At 35.7% G+C, this 18424-nt stretch overlaps 2 protein-coding genes across 3 annotated transcripts; one reads left to right on the forward strand and one right to left on the reverse strand.

The window, feature by feature from the left end:
- Positions 1-5928: 5928 nt before the first annotated feature.
- Positions 5929-8506, forward strand: LOC114322345 (DNA-directed RNA polymerase V subunit 7-like). 2 transcript variants are annotated; one of them, XM_082924701.1, is made up of 3 exons: positions 5929-6068; positions 6620-6704; positions 7711-8506. In XM_082924701.1, exon 3 carries the CDS (start codon positions 7722-7724, stop codon positions 8250-8252), a length of 531 nt encoding a protein of 176 aa, XP_082780827.1. In that variant the 5' UTR covers positions 5929-6068; positions 6620-6704; positions 7711-7721; the 3' UTR covers positions 8253-8506. The 2 variants fall into 2 exon arrangements, with proteins under 2 accessions (XP_082780827.1, XP_082780826.1); XM_082924700.1 differs by lacking the exon at positions 6620-6704 and having other exon boundaries at positions 5936-6068.
- Positions 8507-9565: 1059 nt separating this feature from the next.
- Positions 9566-17841, reverse strand: LOC145823714 (uncharacterized). The gene is made up of 5 exons (XM_082923233.1): positions 17761-17841; positions 15872-15923; positions 15398-15768; positions 9934-9976; positions 9566-9780 (listed from the first exon to the last, which is right to left on the reverse strand). The coding sequence occupies exons 1-5, from the start codon at positions 17839-17841 to the stop codon at positions 9566-9568; spliced, it is 762 nt and encodes a 253-aa protein (XP_082779359.1).
- Positions 17842-18424: the final 583 nt, after the last annotated feature.

Below are 18424 nucleotides of genomic sequence, written 5' to 3' on the forward strand. Positions count from 1 at the left end.
TGAGCATGGCTTATCATCCTTAGACAGATGGGCAAATTGAGCGAGTAAATCAGATTTTGGAAGATATGTTAAGAGCTTGTGTTCTCGATCTTGGTAGTAGTTGGGAAGAACACTTGCCATTGGTGGAGTTTGCTTATAATAATAGTTATAACTCCAGTATCAGGATGACACCTTTTAAGGCTTTGTTTAGGAGGCCATGTCGATCACCTACTTGTTGGATAGAGGTAGGAGATGCATTGTTATTAGGGCCAGAGTTGGTGAGAGAGACCATAAAGAAGGTGAACATTATTCGGGAACGTATTAAGACTGCACAGAGTCGTCAGAAGAGTTATGCTGATAGAAAGCATAAAGGGATTGAGTTGAATGTTGGAGAGTTTGTGTTTTGAAGGTTTTGCCGATGAAAGGTATCATGTAGTTCGAAAAGAAGGGAAAGTTGGCACTTAGATTTATGGGACCATATGAGATCACTGAAAGGATCGGTAATGTGGCTTACAAATTAGCCCTACCACCTGCTTTAGCTATAATTCACAATGTGTTCCATGTATCTTTAGAGATTAGTGACGATATAACGTATGTGGTGCGACTGGTTACACTATTCTAGACAGAGACGTAAAACAGTTGCGGCGCAAGAAAGTGAACTTGGTGAAGGTGCAATAAAGTAAGGATGAGAACGATATCACTTAGGAATTAGAAGATAAAGTTCAGCGTATGCACCTGGAACTTTTTGCTTAGTACTCTCTCTTATCGAATCTTGGGACAAGATTCTTTTGAGGTGTGTATATTGTAGTGACCCTGATTTTTCTTAAGTCATTATTTATTATTATTACTTTATTTTATTTTTGACTTTATTAATTGTATGAATACATGAGAATTTAATGTGGTATTTAATTAATTTAATATGGTATTTAATTAATTTAATGTGATATTTTTTTATATATAAAAGGTGTTATATATATATGTATTGATCTTATATTGTTTATTTATATATATTGTATTTATATAGTAAAATATAAATATAATAGTAAATTAGGTATAATATACTAGACCTACGTTTAATTACAAAAGTGTGTGGAAGAATTTCCTAAGAGTAGCAGCCACGAGAGAGGGAGATTGAAAGAAAGGAGAGAAAAAAAACAGAAAAGGAAAGGAAAGAGAGGGTTGTGCCTGTGTGCGGCAACTGAGGGAGAGAGAGAGAGAGAGAGGAAAAAAGAGAAAGGTTTAGCGTTTTATTTTGGTGGCTTTTTTAATTCTTTAAGTGATTTTTTGATCTTCAAAAAAATACCGTGAGTGCAAAATCACTTTCCTTGATTTGTATTTATTTTGTTGTTATTATTTATTTATTTTTATTTATTTAATGTTGGTTTGATATTGTATTTACATGAAGATGATGGATTTATTTAAATTATTTTGATTAGTTGTGTATGCAAGGTTTAAGATTTCTATACGTATTTATTTTATGGTTGTAATCACACTCATAAATATATGAAATTAAAATAAACTTAAAACCCATAAATAAATTTCGAATATTCCACCATGACTCCATAGATTGTTGTTTTATTTAAGTGTTGGTGAGAAAGGGGGTAAAAAAAAAAAAATGAGGAGTATGAGATTTATATGAATGCCTTATGTCTAGCATTATTATGTTTGTTCTTATAAGTAAATGAGGGATTGCGTATATATATTGTTGCCTCATTTTCAAGAGTAGATGATTGGTTTGATTTATGCGTGTATGTATATGCTAATCATCCGGGGAATGTGGGTCAAACTCGGGAAGATATCCTCGTGCAAGTTTGGCTTCGGAGCAGTGTTAAGTATATGAGAGGTATGTGAGATATTTGTGTAAGCTGGAAGTGAAGGGCAAAAGTGGTGGAGTTAAGATACAAAGAATCAAATATGAACTTATTAGTATAATTTAAATTATATTGATTTGTACATTTTGGAAAATAGTAAACGACCTTGATAAATTATGAAATTTGGGCAGAGGCGTTTATATGTAATTCTAGATAACTTCTGTATTTTAACTTTGTACTAAAAAGATTGATTAGAATTTGTAATCGGATGATCTTGGTTACAATAGTTTTTATTCATTTTAGTAATGAAAATTTTAGATACTGTTTTAACTCACAAAACGAGCTCATTTTTATTGATTTCGTATAAACTGAAGCAAAACATTATTCTGAACACTTTTTATGTTTTGAACTTTTCGAAAAAAATCATTTTATGGCAGTTTCTTTTCATTTTGAGTTTTTGATTTTTCGGTCGAATTCCGTCTAGGTTCTTCTATCAAGTTTTTCTCTCAACCTGTTCAGTTTCTACTAAATCCTTCCACGTTACCCTTTAGAAAATTTGATTCTGTATAACTTTTGTTCTTTGAGTTTTAGTTAATTCGAATGATTTAAACATGAAATGGTGTGTTTTTATACTTCTTTTTAATTTACTTATGATTAAATTATACTAACTTTATTTTTTGTAGAATGGTGGGTCTTAGTAACTTTTTATGCAGGGCTGACCTACTATATTTTATTTTTATTTTGTTTATTTTATACTCAATTTATATTTAGTTATGTACGGGGAAGAAACAAAATGTCACTGTATCTCAAGAAACTACGCTTTCATCTCGGTACGAGTGGAACTATTTGTCTTGTCCCGTACCAAGAATTAAATGTACTTTTATTTGTGTTTGGGGGATACGTGGGTATCAAATCTTGTACTCATGCCAATATACTTGTATATTGACCTGTTTTGTCTCTTGACAACTCGGGTGCATTTTGTTTGAGTGCAGCTGAGCTTCCTTTGCAGGATTAGTTGAGACTACGGTAGTGACGAGAAATAACTACAGTTGTAGGATGTCTCTCGGATTTCTTGATTTTTCTTGAGTTTAGGGTAATGTTTATTTATTGATTTATGACCTTAGTATTTCGACAATTTGACATTGTGGGTTATTTTTCAACTTTACATTATTTAAGTTGTTTTGACTATTTATTGCTACTTTAATGTTCGAGGTATCGGATAGTTATGAATTTATGATGGATGTTTTGGTTGGCGTTTGTTAATATTTTTTTATCTCTTGTATTTTTTTTGAGCATTGAAATTTACTTAAACATTATAGAGACGAGAACATTTCGATTTTGTTTCACCCTTAGGATTTGGATGATGGAATATTGGTTAGAATTTAGTCTTATAATATTTAATTGTCCAAATTTTGGTGTGTGACAACTAGCATCAAAGATCACATTGGTTAGAGGTGTCAAAGTCCAAAGATCATGGTACCTTCTCTCTCGAATTGCAACTTTGAGGGTATCTTGTATGTATATTTTTCTATACCTTCAATTTTTTTACTTTGTTCAGTGTTCCAGTGTTCATGAATTTGGAATGGAATGACAGATCTAACTGCTATGACCAGGAATGTGGTCGTAACTCATTCTCTTTCAACCTGCAAAACTGTCACTTTTCAAAAGCCATTCATTTTTAATAAACCATTTGGAGTGATGGTTTAATAATCAAATTTGATGAAACCCTTTCCTACTCGATAAAACCAGACTATTTTTAGATCTATACAGAATGGAATTTTGGGAACAACTTCTGCACCTAAACTGACCTTGATGGTCTCAATGCCACTCAGCTTTGTGTTACAGGTACTCCAAAATTGTTGCTATACAAGTACTAGGTAGGTTGTTAAAATTGGGATCCCAGGTAGAATCATTGGGAGGGGCTAATCGGATCGAGAATTGTTGCTATAGTCAAAATTTTTATATAGATATACACACCTATATAAGAAATAAATAATAACAAAAAAAATTGGTAGGATCGGGATTGAAATTGACTCAGGATTGTATGCGATTCTACATCACTTTATGGCTAGGATTGTAGTGACTTTAAGATCTTATTAAATTTAAGATCCTAGTGTGATCCGAATCGTTTGGCCAAACTAAGATCGTAGATCGTAAGATCTTACAATTCAAATCGGGATTTTAATAACTATGCAAGGTACTTATTGGGTACGAAAAAAATGCACCGGGTACGTTTTATATGATATGTAGAAGTCTGGTACACGATGGGTATGTTTTTAGGTATGTTGGGGTGAAAAATAAGATTTTCAACAATTATAAGGGTACTGGAGCAATTTTGTTTGTCTATTTTAAAAATTAAATAACTTTGGGGTTCTTATGTAATAATAAAAACATAATACAAATTGAAATTTGCTTTACTATGTTTGGATTGAGTGATTTGGAAAAAAAAAAAATGAAGAGATATATATTTCTCTTACTTGTTTAGATAATTTAAGTGAAGAGAAATGAAGAAAAATTGAGAACTCATTTATCTTATAACTCTTATTTTCAATCTTTTCAAAAGTGAAGAGATTGAGAGCAAAAAGAAACTAACAAATTCTGGTGTCGTTTGGTAACACTTACGTTTTCAGTTTTCTGTTTATATTTATAAAAATTTAAAAAACTTAAATAAAACCTTGTTTGGTAAAATTTTTGATTTATAAATCAGTAGTTTTAGTTTATAAATTTGGCTAAAAAATGAAAACACAAAAAATGTGTTTCCGTTTTGAGTTTTGAGTTTTTTTTTTTTTTTACCACCTACCACCCGCCACCACCTGCCACCATTTTCCACCACCGTTTTCCGCCACTACCAGCCACCCCCCGCCACCACCTGCCACCACCACTCACTACCCACCAGCCACCACCAGCCACCCACCACCCACCACCCACCTGCCATCCACTCGCCACCACTACCTATCACCCATTTGCCATCCACCCGCCACTACTATCCACCACCTGCTACCTACGTGCCACCACCACTCACCACCCACCTGCCACCACCATCCACCACTGCCACCACCAGCCACCCACCACCACCAGCCACCTGCCACCCACTCGCCATCCACCACCACCGCCACCACCACCATCACCCACCACCCACCTGCCACCACCACCCACCACCCGCCGCCACCACCACCACCCACTCGCTACCACCTACCACCAGCCACCGTCACCCATTCACCCACCCACCACCACCACTACCACCACCTGCCACCTACTCGCCACCACCCACCACCACCCGCTACCCACCTGCCACCACCACCCACCACCCGCCACCACCACCACCACCACCACCACCACCACCCACTTGCTACCACCCACCACCTGCCACCGTCACCCACCCACCCACCATCACCACCTACTACCCACCTGCCATCCGCCACCGACCTGCCACCACCACCCACCACCCGCTGCCACCACCACCACCACCACCACCCACTCGCTACCACCCACCACCCACCACCCGCCACCGTCACCCACCCACCGACCACCACCTACCCGCCACCACCACCCACTCGCCACCACCCACCACCACCGGCCATCTGCCACCCATCCGCCACCACCACCACCACCACCACCACCACCACCACCACCCACTCGCGACCACCTATCACCCGCCACCACCCACCACCACCACCCACCTGCCACCCACTGTTACCACTTTTCACCACCATCTTTCGCCGCCACTTGCCATTTCTCATTTTTTTTTTATATTTTTAAATTTTTTAAATATTTTGTCAATTATTAAACACGTTTGTAGTTTATGTTTTTCTAAAAATAAACAAAAATCAATTTATAAATTTTTTGTAAATATAAACTGGAAACGTAAACGTTAAACACACCATATTTTTATAATACCAATTTTGTCTCTGTAAAAATAAAAAGAATAAAATGATTGACACTCATGTCCTCAAAATATAAAAGGTTATTTTAATAATATAATATAAAACAATTTTTTTTTAAATTTTTTTTATAAAATCTAACCAAATAATAATAGAGAAATTATAATTATTTTTTTCTTTTATTTTTAACTTATTAAAAAAAAAAAAATACAATATGTTTTTAAAAAAAATTTAAATAATCATTTCGTTTATTTTCTCAACCGTTCCACTTTATTGTTTTGATTCGATTCTCTCTAGTGAAGAACACAGTCGACGAGTTCGAGTAAAAAATACAGTCAGCGATTGAACTCTCCTTCGAAGACTACAGCGCTGGTCGACGGTGAAGCTCGATATTCCGGTGAGTTTCTCTTAGTTCCTCTTCTTCGATTCTTCCTCTTCTTCTTCTTCGATTCTTCTTCCTCTTTCTTGGATTTTTTTCCAGATTTCCCCCCCTTTTTTTTTGCAGTCCAGCATCTGATTTTTTGTTTTTTTGTTGTTTCCGGCGAGTTCTCTTACCTCCTCCAATCTCGTCTTCTTTGGTTATCTTCTGTTCAGTAGAACCAGACTGATTTTAGATCTGTACAAAACAAAATTTTTGGGAACAACTCTGCCCCTAAACTGGCCTTGATGCCTCAATGCCACTCAGCTTTGTGCTAAAACGATTCGTTTTCTACTTACACCTTTTGTTCAACCATTGCCTAAATTCTATGTTTTTTTTGGTTGTTGAGAGAGAGCCTAAACAACATGAAAGGAAACTCTGAATCTTATGTTTTGGGTTTCAGAAATGTAAAACTAATATTCGTCTTTGTCAAAATTTGTATGGCGCTTTTTATTTGTTTATTTTTTTCTTGTGGCCTTTTCTTCCTTCTCTATTTCTTGCTCTCTAATATTGATAATTTGAATGTGCAGAGTATGGATTTTTAGCTCTGGGTTTTTGTGAATTTGATTGAGATTCATTGTTATTTGTGACAGTGTGTCAAATTAATTCATTCTGGTATGTCATATTGTTGAACATTGATCTTGGTATAAGGGTAGTTGTTATTTATTGCTTATAAAAAAAATGGGGATTATTATGCATTATTAATAGTAATAGCTGCTGTACAGAGTTTTATACTTGGTTGTCTAGTTCATTGGGGCAATAAGGAAATTAATAGCTGATGATTTTAGGAGAGTTTATTGGTGTTAGAGAAAAGTTAGGGATCATGAAAATTTTTTCATGAAAATGATCATGAAAGATTTATGATCCTTGGATTATCTTAATTAGTTAGTGTGTAGTGCTTTATTCTAAGTGTAATTCAAAGGTCACAAAGATTTTATGATTATTTTTATGAAAGATTTTTCATGATACCTAGTATTGCTGTTTTTGTTATGGTGCAGTTGTAGGTTTGTTGTTTCTAGCAAAATAAATAATAAACGGCTAATCTTTGTGGTTCAAATCCTATGGTCCTTGTTGAGCAATGACTCTTGACCCAATCCTTTTGTCTAATTCACTTAATGCTTTATGTTTGTAAACATTGATCCCAGAATAGGCAAAGGTGATACGATCATACGAGTTGAAAACTTGACTTCTTTCATGCGTTAAATTATCATTTAAAAAAAAAATAAAAATAACATGATAGGGCCCCAAGCAGGCTGGAATTGTAAGTCGTACATGGTTTTTCCAAGCATTTGTTATTGGATTAAAAAACAATCCTAAGCAGCTCATTAGGTGCTTTTATTTCCAGAGTTGGAAGATTATTTTTTGCGAAAATTGCAAATCGGTGGTGTCTTCACAACATATTTACAAATTCATTAAAAAGTTTATAACTTTTATTATTGAAGTTGATAAACTTACCACCGATTTGTAATTTTTTTTTTTAAAACATGCACTGAAGTGCAATTTTCCCATTATTTTTCAGCAAAATGATATTAGAATCTTGTTTGTGGGATATATTTACTACAGAAAATAGTATGACATTTACTTGGAGTTACATTCTTCTTTTGTTTATCTTGACTAGCAGAAACTGTAAGGATGTTTCTAAAGGTGCAGCTGCCTTGGAATGTCGTAATTCCTGCTGAAAGCCTCGACACCAAAGGACTTATGCTCCAAAAGTCTATAATAATTCGCCTCTTAGATGACTTTTCAACGAAGAAGGCAACAAAAGAGCTCGGTTATTTTCTTGCACTAATCACACTAGACAACATCGGGGAAGGAAGAGTTAGGCAGCATTCTGGTGATGTACTCTTTCCTGTACTTTTCAGCTGCATCACTTTCAAGCTTCACAGGGGTGAGATCTTAGAAGGGGTTGTTCACAAGATCTTGAAGCACGGTGTGTTCCTGAGATGTGGGCCCGTTGAGAACATTTACCTCTCGAACCAGAAAATGCATGATTATCGGTATGTCCCTGGGGAAAATCCCATCTTCATGAATGACAAGATGTCCAGAATTGAGAAAGAGGTGGCAGTGCGCTTCATTGTCATCGGGACAAAGTATATAGAGGCTGAGAAGGATTTTCAGGCAGTGGTGAGCTTGGAGGGCGACTTTCTTGGGCCTGTTTCTTAAGTGAAGCTTCTCATTACTTGAGCCGCTGCTTCTTTTGACAGCTTAAACTGATGACGACTAGTCTTGTGTTGTGAAGTGCTATGTTATTTATCAAAATGGTTTTCGCACATCTGAAGCCTTTTTAAGTTTTGAGCTGCTTCTTATAAAAGGTGATTTGTGGGCTGTTTACAAATCTTATGTGGTTGGTAACCTGGTATCAGCAATAGCCAAAGCATTTACTGCTGTGTTATTTATCAATATGTTTCATTCTTTAACTTGAGCATCACTTTAGGATGGTCTCTGCCTCCATTCTCCAGCCTCTCATGGGAAATTTTTAGGTTGTGTTTAAATCATGAATTTATGGAAACTAGTCTATAACACAAGAATGATTTTAGAACTTATTACATGAAACATCAGATAGTGGAATTCATTATAAAAGATACAATTTTCCTTAGATTGCTCTACCCATGCTTTATGTGATTGGTTCTGTGGTCGGTTCTATGTAGTCTTGAACTCTTTTTGAGGACCAAAATGCAGTTTATATATCTAGTATGCTCCTTAGAGGGAAGCCGCTAAGAGATGGGACAGGTGACGGGTGGAAGAGATTGTACTCTACTTTATTTCTCTTGATAAAATAGTATGTATACCCAAAGGCCATGTTTGATTCACAATACTAATAGTGAGGTATTAATAATCCTATCAAATTAGTGTGGTATTAACTATCCCACCCCTACCCCATTACTAATAATTCTACAAATTTGTTGATTAATTATCCATTGGATTAATAGTCTTAAACCAAAATGTCAAAACAAACATAAGATGATTGGGCCCACGGATTAATAATCCTAATACCATGCTTTAATCCTTCCAATCAAACATGCCCAAAAAGTACAAAATATCAAATAGTGATATGCTAATCAAAATACCTAACACAAAGAAATATATGATTGTCACTTTACGAATCAGACACTTTTACAAAGCAATGGAAGCATAAGCTAGTATATGCTTGATTTCCCTCACTATTAATACTGATTGCGGTTCCCTCAAACTCAAAGATGCGATACAACACTACTACAAATTAATCTAAAAAGAAAGACATCCAAGAAAATGCCTTCCTTGAAATTCAATCCTTGAATGCATTCGAGAAACTGGGGCTCAAATATTAAAAGATATTGCTTCAAATTGCTTGTGGAAATTTTCTTTGAATAGGCAGTAGTAAATCACGAAGGAGAAGCAACCGATAATGCAAATTGGAATGGCAAGGCTTGATGAATGTGGTAATATGGCATATATGCCTGTAATGAATGCCAATACCATTGCTCCTTTTGCAATCATTAGAGGACCGGCGGTGAGAGAATAGCCATACAGAAGCTAGTTTCATCCCCATAATCAGCCGAAGCAAAATAAATCAAAGCAGCACAAGTGGATAATATCATGGTCATGGAATCTGTTACGACAAAAGCTTTGAAAGCTGCTTCTCTTGTTAGAATCGCCATGCCTTGATTTAGGCCATTGTTGCTGTTGTAGCCACCTGGCATGGTGAAACCAGCTGCAAAAGTCACAGTTTCTATGAATGTAGCCGCTATCAAATGGGTGTCTCTTGCTTTCCGGACGTCAATGGGTATTGACTTTTTAAATTCAGCGTATTCTTTCTTCTCGTTTGCTAAAAACTCATTATCTTTGCTAATTACATTTCACAAACCTAGTGTAGCACCAGCTGCTTCCAATTCTTCTTTTATGAGAACCTGCAATAATCATTCTTCAATCAATTAGGAAAACATTGTATCTAAATAATAACTTTAATGAATTAAAGTAAAAAGCAACCCTGCAAGCCTTCTGTGACTATGCTGTCTGGTGGGTATACCTTCTTATTGAACTGTGTGACCCAATTGATTTACTAAAAGAGTTTTAATTTGGTTTGGTTTAGGTATAATATATTTTTATATATTATATTTGAGGAGACCCAATTCAATTTAGAAACAACTAAGGTTTGATAAAACAAAATCCTAGATTCACAATATATATATATATATATATATATTGTTTGGTGTAACACAGTGGACGGCTACTACAAATTTTCCACCTTTTTCCGAAATACTGGGCGGTTGGTTTGTGTGGGTGCGCAGTGGTTTATTTCGGCTTTGTGTGGGTTGATTTGGTTAATTATTTTGGGTCTTCTACAATTTTGATTCTGAAGATTTTTGTTCATCTATTTGGTGAGGTCTTTCCTCTTGTTTATTTGTGATTATTTGGAATTCACCTAAGGGTGGTTTTGTGAGATCATTAGTGTCTCGTTTGTAATCGTTTGGAACTTATTTGGTTGATAGTGGTATCGGATTTCGATCCCATGGACGTACCTCACATTAAGGGAACCACGTAAAAATTCTTGTGTTGCTTTTGATTTAATTTTTCCGCATTAGTTTTTATTCCAATTGATTGATTTACTTGTGGGGAATCACATATTTCCCTAACAATTGGTATCAGAGCTTACGGTTTATTTGAGTTTATTTATTTGTGTAAATCAATGGAGGGGAATGTGGGTCGTATGTCTAGCTTCAATGGAAGCAATTGGGTAACTTGGAAAACTAAAATGGAAGACCTATTATTTTGTAAAGATTTGTATGGACCCATTGAGGGTGATAGTGGCAAACCCAAGGGTATGAAAGATGATGAATGGAATAGGCTTAATCGAAAAGCCGTTGGTGTTATCCGTCAATGGATTGATGACAGTGTGTTTCATCATGTTGCTACTGAAACTTCAGCACCTGATTTATAAAAAAAATTATAGAGCCTTTATGATAGAAAATCAGCCACAAATAAAGCCTTTTTGTTTCGTAAGTTGGTTAATTTAAAATATAAAGAGGGCAGCCTTATTTCGGAACATCTGAATGAAATAAAGAGTATTGCTAACCAACTTGCTTCTATGAAAATTGTTTTTGATGATGAGTTGCTGGCTTTGATGCTACTTAGTTCTTTGCCCGAAAGTTGGGAGACTTTGGTTGTGACCGTCAGTAGCGCCCGATGGAGTTGTCACAATGGGCCAAGTCACTAGTAGCCTGTTGAATGAAGAAACTAGAAGAAAATCAGTAGGCTCCTCTCATTCGGAAGCATTCGTTGTGAGAGGCCGAAGCAAAACAAGAGGGAGGAGTAAAACTCCTCATGGTCGTGATCAAAGCCGTGATAAATCAAAGCTGGTTCTTTTCCAAAGAAAGACATTGAGTGCTATTATTGCCATGAGAAAGGGCACATGAAGCAAGAATGCCGAAAGCTCAAGAATAAAGAGAAAAGGCGTGACAAAAGTGTGGATAAGAAGGAAGAAGACACAACAGCAGTTACTACCAATGGTGATCTCATGGTCGTTTGTGAAGATGATTGTATCAATTTTGTGGGCCAAGAGAGCAATTGGGTGATTGATTCCGGTGCTTTTTTTCATGTGACTTCTCGAGTTGATTTCTTCACTACCTACACTATAGGAGATTATAGTTCTGTTCGAATGGGTAATGAAGGTTTGTCCAAAATTATCAGCATGGGTGATGTTTGCTTGGAAACAAATTTGGGCTACAAGTTGTTGCTTAAAGATGTGAGGCATGTTCCCGACATTCGCCTCAATTTGATCTCTACTGGGAAGCTAGATGATGAAGGCTTCAACAACAAATTTGGTGATGGAATATGGAAGCTCACAAAGGGTTCTTTGGTGGTGGCTAAGTGCAAGAAGACTCATACACTTTATTTGATGCAAGAAAAAATTTGTAAAGGTGTTGTCAATGCACTTGAAAATGATACTTCTATTGAATTGTGGCACAAGCGACTTGGGCACATGAGTGAAAAGGGGCTACAAGTTTTGTTCAAGAAAGAGCTTCTACCTGGTTTGAAAGGTACACATCTTAAAACTTGTGTTCATTGTTTGGCGGGTAAACAACATAGAGTTTCTTTTCATAAAAATGTTGCTTCTAGAAAAGAAAATGTGTTGGAGTTGATTCATTCGGATGTTTGTGGTCCTTTAAAAGTTAGAACACATAGTGGTGCACTTTATTTCGTTACTTTCATTGATGATTATTCAAGGAAAGTTTGGGCTTTTTTACTAAAAATTAAAGATCAAGTTCTAGAAGTATTTAAGCATTTTCAGGCCATGGTTGAAAGAGAAACAGGGCAGAAATTGAAGTGCATCCGATCAGACAATGGTGGTGAATACATTGGGCCATTTGATGAGTATTGTCGCAGCCAAGGTATTCGGCACCAAAAGACAGTTAAGAAGACTCCTCAACAAAATGGCGTTGCCGAGAGGATGAACCGCACCATTGTGGAAAGAACAAGGTGTTTGCTTTCACAAGCTAAATTGCCAAGATCCTTTTGGGGTGAGGCACTGAAGACAGCGGTTGACGTGATCAATTTGTCACCTTCATATCCTTTGAATGGTGATGTTCCAGAAAGAGTTTGGACCGGCAAAGATGTGTCTTATGAGCACTTGAAAGTGTTTGGTTGTCGAGCTTTTGTTCACATTCCAAAAGATGAGAGGTCCAAGCTTGATAGTAAGTCAAGACAATGTATTTTTCTTGGCTATGGGCGTGATGAATTTGGGTATAGATTGTGGGATCCGGTCGACAAGAAAGTCATTCGAAGCCGTGATGTTGTGTTTCTTGAAGACCAAACAATTGAAGACTTTGGCAAAGGTGATCAATCGGAGCCAAAAACTAGTGATCTCATTGACATGGATCCATCTCCTTCATCTTCAGTTGATGATGAAAATGGGGGAAATATGCAGCCACCCATTGAAGATGTAGAAGATAATGCTAATCCTAATGAAGTTGAGCCAGAAATTGAGGAAGAGCATCCAACTCAAGAACCACCACCACAACTTGAGTTAAGAAAATTTACAAGGGACCGACAACCTTCAAGAAAGTATCCTCCCAATGAATTTGTATTGATTTCTGATCAAGGGGAGCCGTAGAGCTACCAAGAAGCAATTGAGCATGCAAAGAAAGGTGATTGGAAAAAGGCCATGGACGAGGAGATGAATTCCTTGCTTGAAAACCAGACTTATGATTTAGTGAAGTTGCCTAAAGGGAGGAAAATTCTAAAAAATAAGTGTGTTTTCAAATTGAAGAATGATGGCAAGAATCTGAGGTACAAGGCACGTCTTGTTATGAAAGGGTTTGGGCAAAAGAAAGGTATTGACTTTGATGAGATTTTCTTGCCAGTTGTGAAGATGTCTTCTATTCGGGTTGTACTTGGCATGGCTGCAAGTATGAACCTTGAAGTTGAGCAACTTGATGTGAAGACCGCATTTCTTCATGGTGATCTTGAAGAAGAAAGTTACATGGAGCAACCGGATGGTTTTGTGGAGAAAGGAAAAGAGAAATTTGTTTGCAAATTAAAGAAGAGTTTGTATGGCCTCAAGCAAGCCCCGCGGCAATGGTACAAAAAATTTGACTCTTTCATGATGAATAATGGTTTTTCTAAAACCACTTCGGACCATTGTGTGTTTGTGAAAAATTTTTCGGATGGCAAATTTATTATTCTTTTACTTTATGTTGATGACATGTTAATTGTGGGTCAAGATTCTACCATGATTAACAGGTTGAAATTGGAGTTGAGCATGTCTTTTGCTATAAAAGATTTGGGACCGAAAAAGCAAATACTTGGTATGAAAATTGTTTGTGATCGCAAAGAGGGACTGATTTGGTTGTCTCAAGAAAGCTACATTGAGAAAGTTCTTCAGAGGTTCAACATGAATAAAGCAAAGCCAGTTGGTTGTCCACTTACGGGTCACTTCAAGCTTAGTTCGAATCAATGTCCTACAAGTGAGAAAGACAAAGAAGAGATGTTGAAAGTTCCTTATGCTTCAGCAGTTGGTTCTTTGATGTACGCCATGGTTTGTACAAGGCTGGATATTGCTCACGCAGTTGGTGTGGTGAGTCGTTTTCTCTCTAATCCGGGTAAAGAACATTGGGCAGTGGTAAAATGGATTCTAAGATATCTTCGAGGGACTTCGAAGGTATGTTTGTATTTTGGGGATGGTAAGCCGATGCTTGATGGGTTCACAGATTCTGACATGGCTGGTGATATTGATTCTAGGAAATCTACTTCGGGGTATTTGATGACATTTACAGGGGGAGCTGTGGCATGGCAATCTAAATTACAAAATTGTGTTGCTCTCTCAACTACCGAAGCTGAATTTATTGCCATTACAGAAGCTTGCAAAGAAGAGTTATGGTTGAAGAAATTTTTGCAAGAGTTGGGTTTGAAGCAAGAAAGGTATGTGCTTTATTGTGATAGTCAAAGTGCTATTCACTTGAGTAAAAATTCTACTTTTCATTCGAGATCAAAACACATTGATGTGAGATACCATTAGATTCGTGATGTGTTAGATTCGAAGTTATTACAACTCGAAAAGGTTCACACAGATGATAATATTTCAGATATGTTGACAAAGACTTTGTCGAGGGACAAACATTTGAAGTGTCGAACTTTGGCGGGTATGGTTGATATCTCCACCTAAGTCGGTAGGGGGAGAATTGTTGGGTATACCTTCTTATTGGAGTGTGGGACCCAATTGGTTTACTAAAAGAGTTTTAATTTGGTTTGGTTTAGGTATAATATATTTTTATATATTATATTTGAGGAGACCCAATTCAATTTAGAAACAACTAAGGTTTGATAAAACAAAATCCTAGATTCACAATATATATATATATATTGTTTGGTGTAACACAGTGGACGGCTACTACAAATTTTCCACCTTTTTCCGAAATACTGGGTGGTTGGTTTGTGTGGGTGCGCAGTGGTTTATTTCGGCTTTGTGTGGGTTGATTTGGTTAATTATTTTGGATCTTCTACAACTTTGATTCTGAAGATTTTTGTTCATCTATTTGGTGAGGTCTTTCCTCTTGTTTATTTGTGATTATTTAGAATTCACCTAAGGGTGATTTTGTGAGACCATTAGTGTCTCGTTTGTAATCGTTTGGAACTTATTTGGTTGATAGTGGTATCGGATTTCGATCCCGTGGACGTACCTCACATTGAGGGAACCACATAAAAATTCTTGTGTTGCTTTTAATTTAATTTTTCCGCATTAGTTTTTATTCCCATTGATTGGTTTACTTGTGGGGAATCACATATTTTCTCTAACACTGTCTGGGTAGGATTGAGGGTTGACATCGATATACCTTTTGTACAGCTGCGGTTTCAGAATATGTCAACATGTTAAGGGGAGTCCAGTTTCCTTCGTTAAAGACAACCTTATCTGCTTTTCGGTGGTCTATGAGGTTGATTGCAAGTAATCCACCAGTAGCAATGAGGTGGAGAGGGTTGTTCTCAGCGGCTTCTTTCTGATTTATAAGGCCACTGAGTGAATAATTTTTTAAGATGAATTTAATTGCCATCTTTTTCTCATTCTCCACTGCAACATGAAGAATATTTTGGCCTTTATGATTAACCATCTCCCAACAATCAGGACATTGTGATATAAGCTCTTGTATTACACCAACATGTCCTTGACTAGCTGCTACATGAAGAGCTGTCTTATTATCATCTTGGTCTGCAATAGGGTATGCAATGGATTAATCAGAGTCTAGTAGCTGTTTAACCCTTTGTACATGACCGAATCGCGCAGCACAGTGAAGTGGTGCCCAGCCATGCACGTCTGGTTCCTTGGCCAAATCTTTCTTCCAATCCAACAAGTTTTGGTGCCTCCTGGAGTACAATTAAGCAAAAGCAATAACAAAGATGAAAACCACCTAAACAAGGAAAATGCTTCCTATTTTCCTAAAACATGGGGACAATTTCTCTGCAATTCTCTACCCTTCCATCCCTGCTTAATAGATCTGAGGGAAAATTACACTAGTAATGTCATTTTGATTTCGATAATTGTAATTGGCTTGAATTTGACCATGATTTTTTTTACTTTGTCTCAATTTGGTCTAATTGATTAGAACTAATAAAGCATTATTTTATAGAAAATGCGCACATAAGCATCACGAGTCATGTTTTTAGGGGCAAAATTATATATTTGATCAACTTAGTCAATTAATATAATCCTAATGTTATTGTCAATTGAACTATATTGAAACAAAATCTAAAATTAATTTTTTGCAATATAATCTTAATTAGGTAGGATCTTTTAGTAGTTTATAATATTTATGGCTTATATTTTATTTTTATAATTTTTTCAGGGACTAAATAGGTTTGAATTAAATACTTTAGGAAATTAATAGATTGAATTGATAGTTCATGAACTAAATAGACTTTGATTTATATACTTTTAAGGATCTAGTAGACTCAATCGATAATTAATAGATTGAATCAATAGTTCATGAACTAAATAGACTTTCATTTATATACTTTTAAGGATCTAGTAGACTCAATCGATAGTTTAGGAATTAAATAGGCAATTTAACGGAGTAAAAAGTGAAATAAACTCCTTATTTAATTATACTTCCTAGACAGTATAGAAAAAATTATTGAGTCTCAATCAGTGATTTTACTTCAAAATTGAATAATTGAATTAATTGCAACTAAAAATATAAGAACAATAATATTTAAGTGAAACACTGATATAATTTGTTCAATTTTTCTTTGATGATAGAACTCTAGATTTTTGTATAGAGTAATGTTAGAGACATGGACGGACCCAGAATTCAATAATTGGGGGGTGGGGGGGGGGGCAAAAACAAACAAAGGAAGATTAGTGAGTTTAGATTTAAAGCAATGGATTTTCATGCAATAAACAATTGTGATTTTTCATGCTATTAATTGAAAATGGATAAACTCTTATTTTATTAAATATTTGATGTAACATTAATATTACGTTATAGCATCACTAATCAATGAGAATTTTTATATTGCAATAGTAATAAATAATGATTGGGCTAATGAGATACAAAAATTGTGAACTTAATTTCATTTGTAAAGTGAATAATATAATTAAAAATATATTTTAGAACATAATATATAGTTATCATGGCGTGCACTTTTTAAAAGGTGTATATTGTATACACGTAATCACAATATATATTTGTAACGTAACCATAACAAATTGCAACTCCTTTCACCAAAATAGTTTGTAACATTTTGCATCACAAGTAATTCATAAAATTTACACTACACCGTTCATAACGTAACTACAATAATTCATAACTTTCACTTTCACTTTTGAGATGTACACCATAAATTAACTACTCGTAACATTTACTATACATAATACTACAACTATTCTAAACTTTCATAAAAAAAAAAGAAATCATATATTTCTTATAATAACATTTTTCTATATATTATACTATTATTGTATTTTAAAGAACTGTCAAAAGAAAATAATTAAAATTATAAGATGGGAAGGGGTCCATAGGAGAAGTTGGTGTATTGAACTAAATCTATATATAACAGAGCATCTTGTGCAAAGCAGGGGGACCAGGGCCCCTGTAAGTCTGTATGTAGTTCCGTCCCTGGTTAGAGACTCACATTTTAGACTCCCAAATATATCCACAATGATGTGATAAGAAGTAGAGCTCTACATAATTGAGTATGTGACCTGGGCTTCACGTTGGTCAACATATTGCTCCAAGACAACAGTGTTGCCTTCCTTGGCTGCTCTGTATAAACCAGGATCCATGTCTGACTGCTATCTATATTGTTTTCGGAACTTAATTAGTTTGCCTTTGCATTTGTGTATATATATATGTTGTTCACTGAGGGGAGTGGGTAGTAGATTAGCAATGCTCAACAATACAACGTATCGAGAAAAATTAACGAGAAAAAAAAGATTTGGCGCCACAGCAGTGACCCGTTGTGCGGTCCGTGAGACTCATTTTGAATCTTATTTTGTTGATTCAAACTGTTTAAATTTTAAGAACGTCGTGAAGAATATACTCTAAAAAATCGTCAACTCAAATTTGTGTTCAATTTGATACAGACATACTCATTTTTTTTTCTTCATATAGATGTGATTTGATAAAAAAATTATGGATATTTGATCAACTTATTTTTTTAGAGGTATATTATTCTCAATGTTCACTAAAACTTGAATGTTTAGATCATCAAAATAAGACTCGAAATAAGTCTCACGAATCATACAACAGTCATCGCTTTGCAACACGTATAACAGTGACACCAACTCTGAAAAAAAAATCTTTCAATTACAATCATTATAAGTGTAATCCATATCACCAATTCGTTTCGGAATACTTTTCATGGTA

This window comes from Camellia sinensis, chromosome 4 (genome assembly GCF_055761805.1).
Source record: "Camellia sinensis isolate YWXY chromosome 4, ASM5576180v1, whole genome shotgun sequence".
Taxonomy (NCBI): domain Eukaryota; kingdom Viridiplantae; phylum Streptophyta; class Magnoliopsida; order Ericales; family Theaceae; genus Camellia; species Camellia sinensis.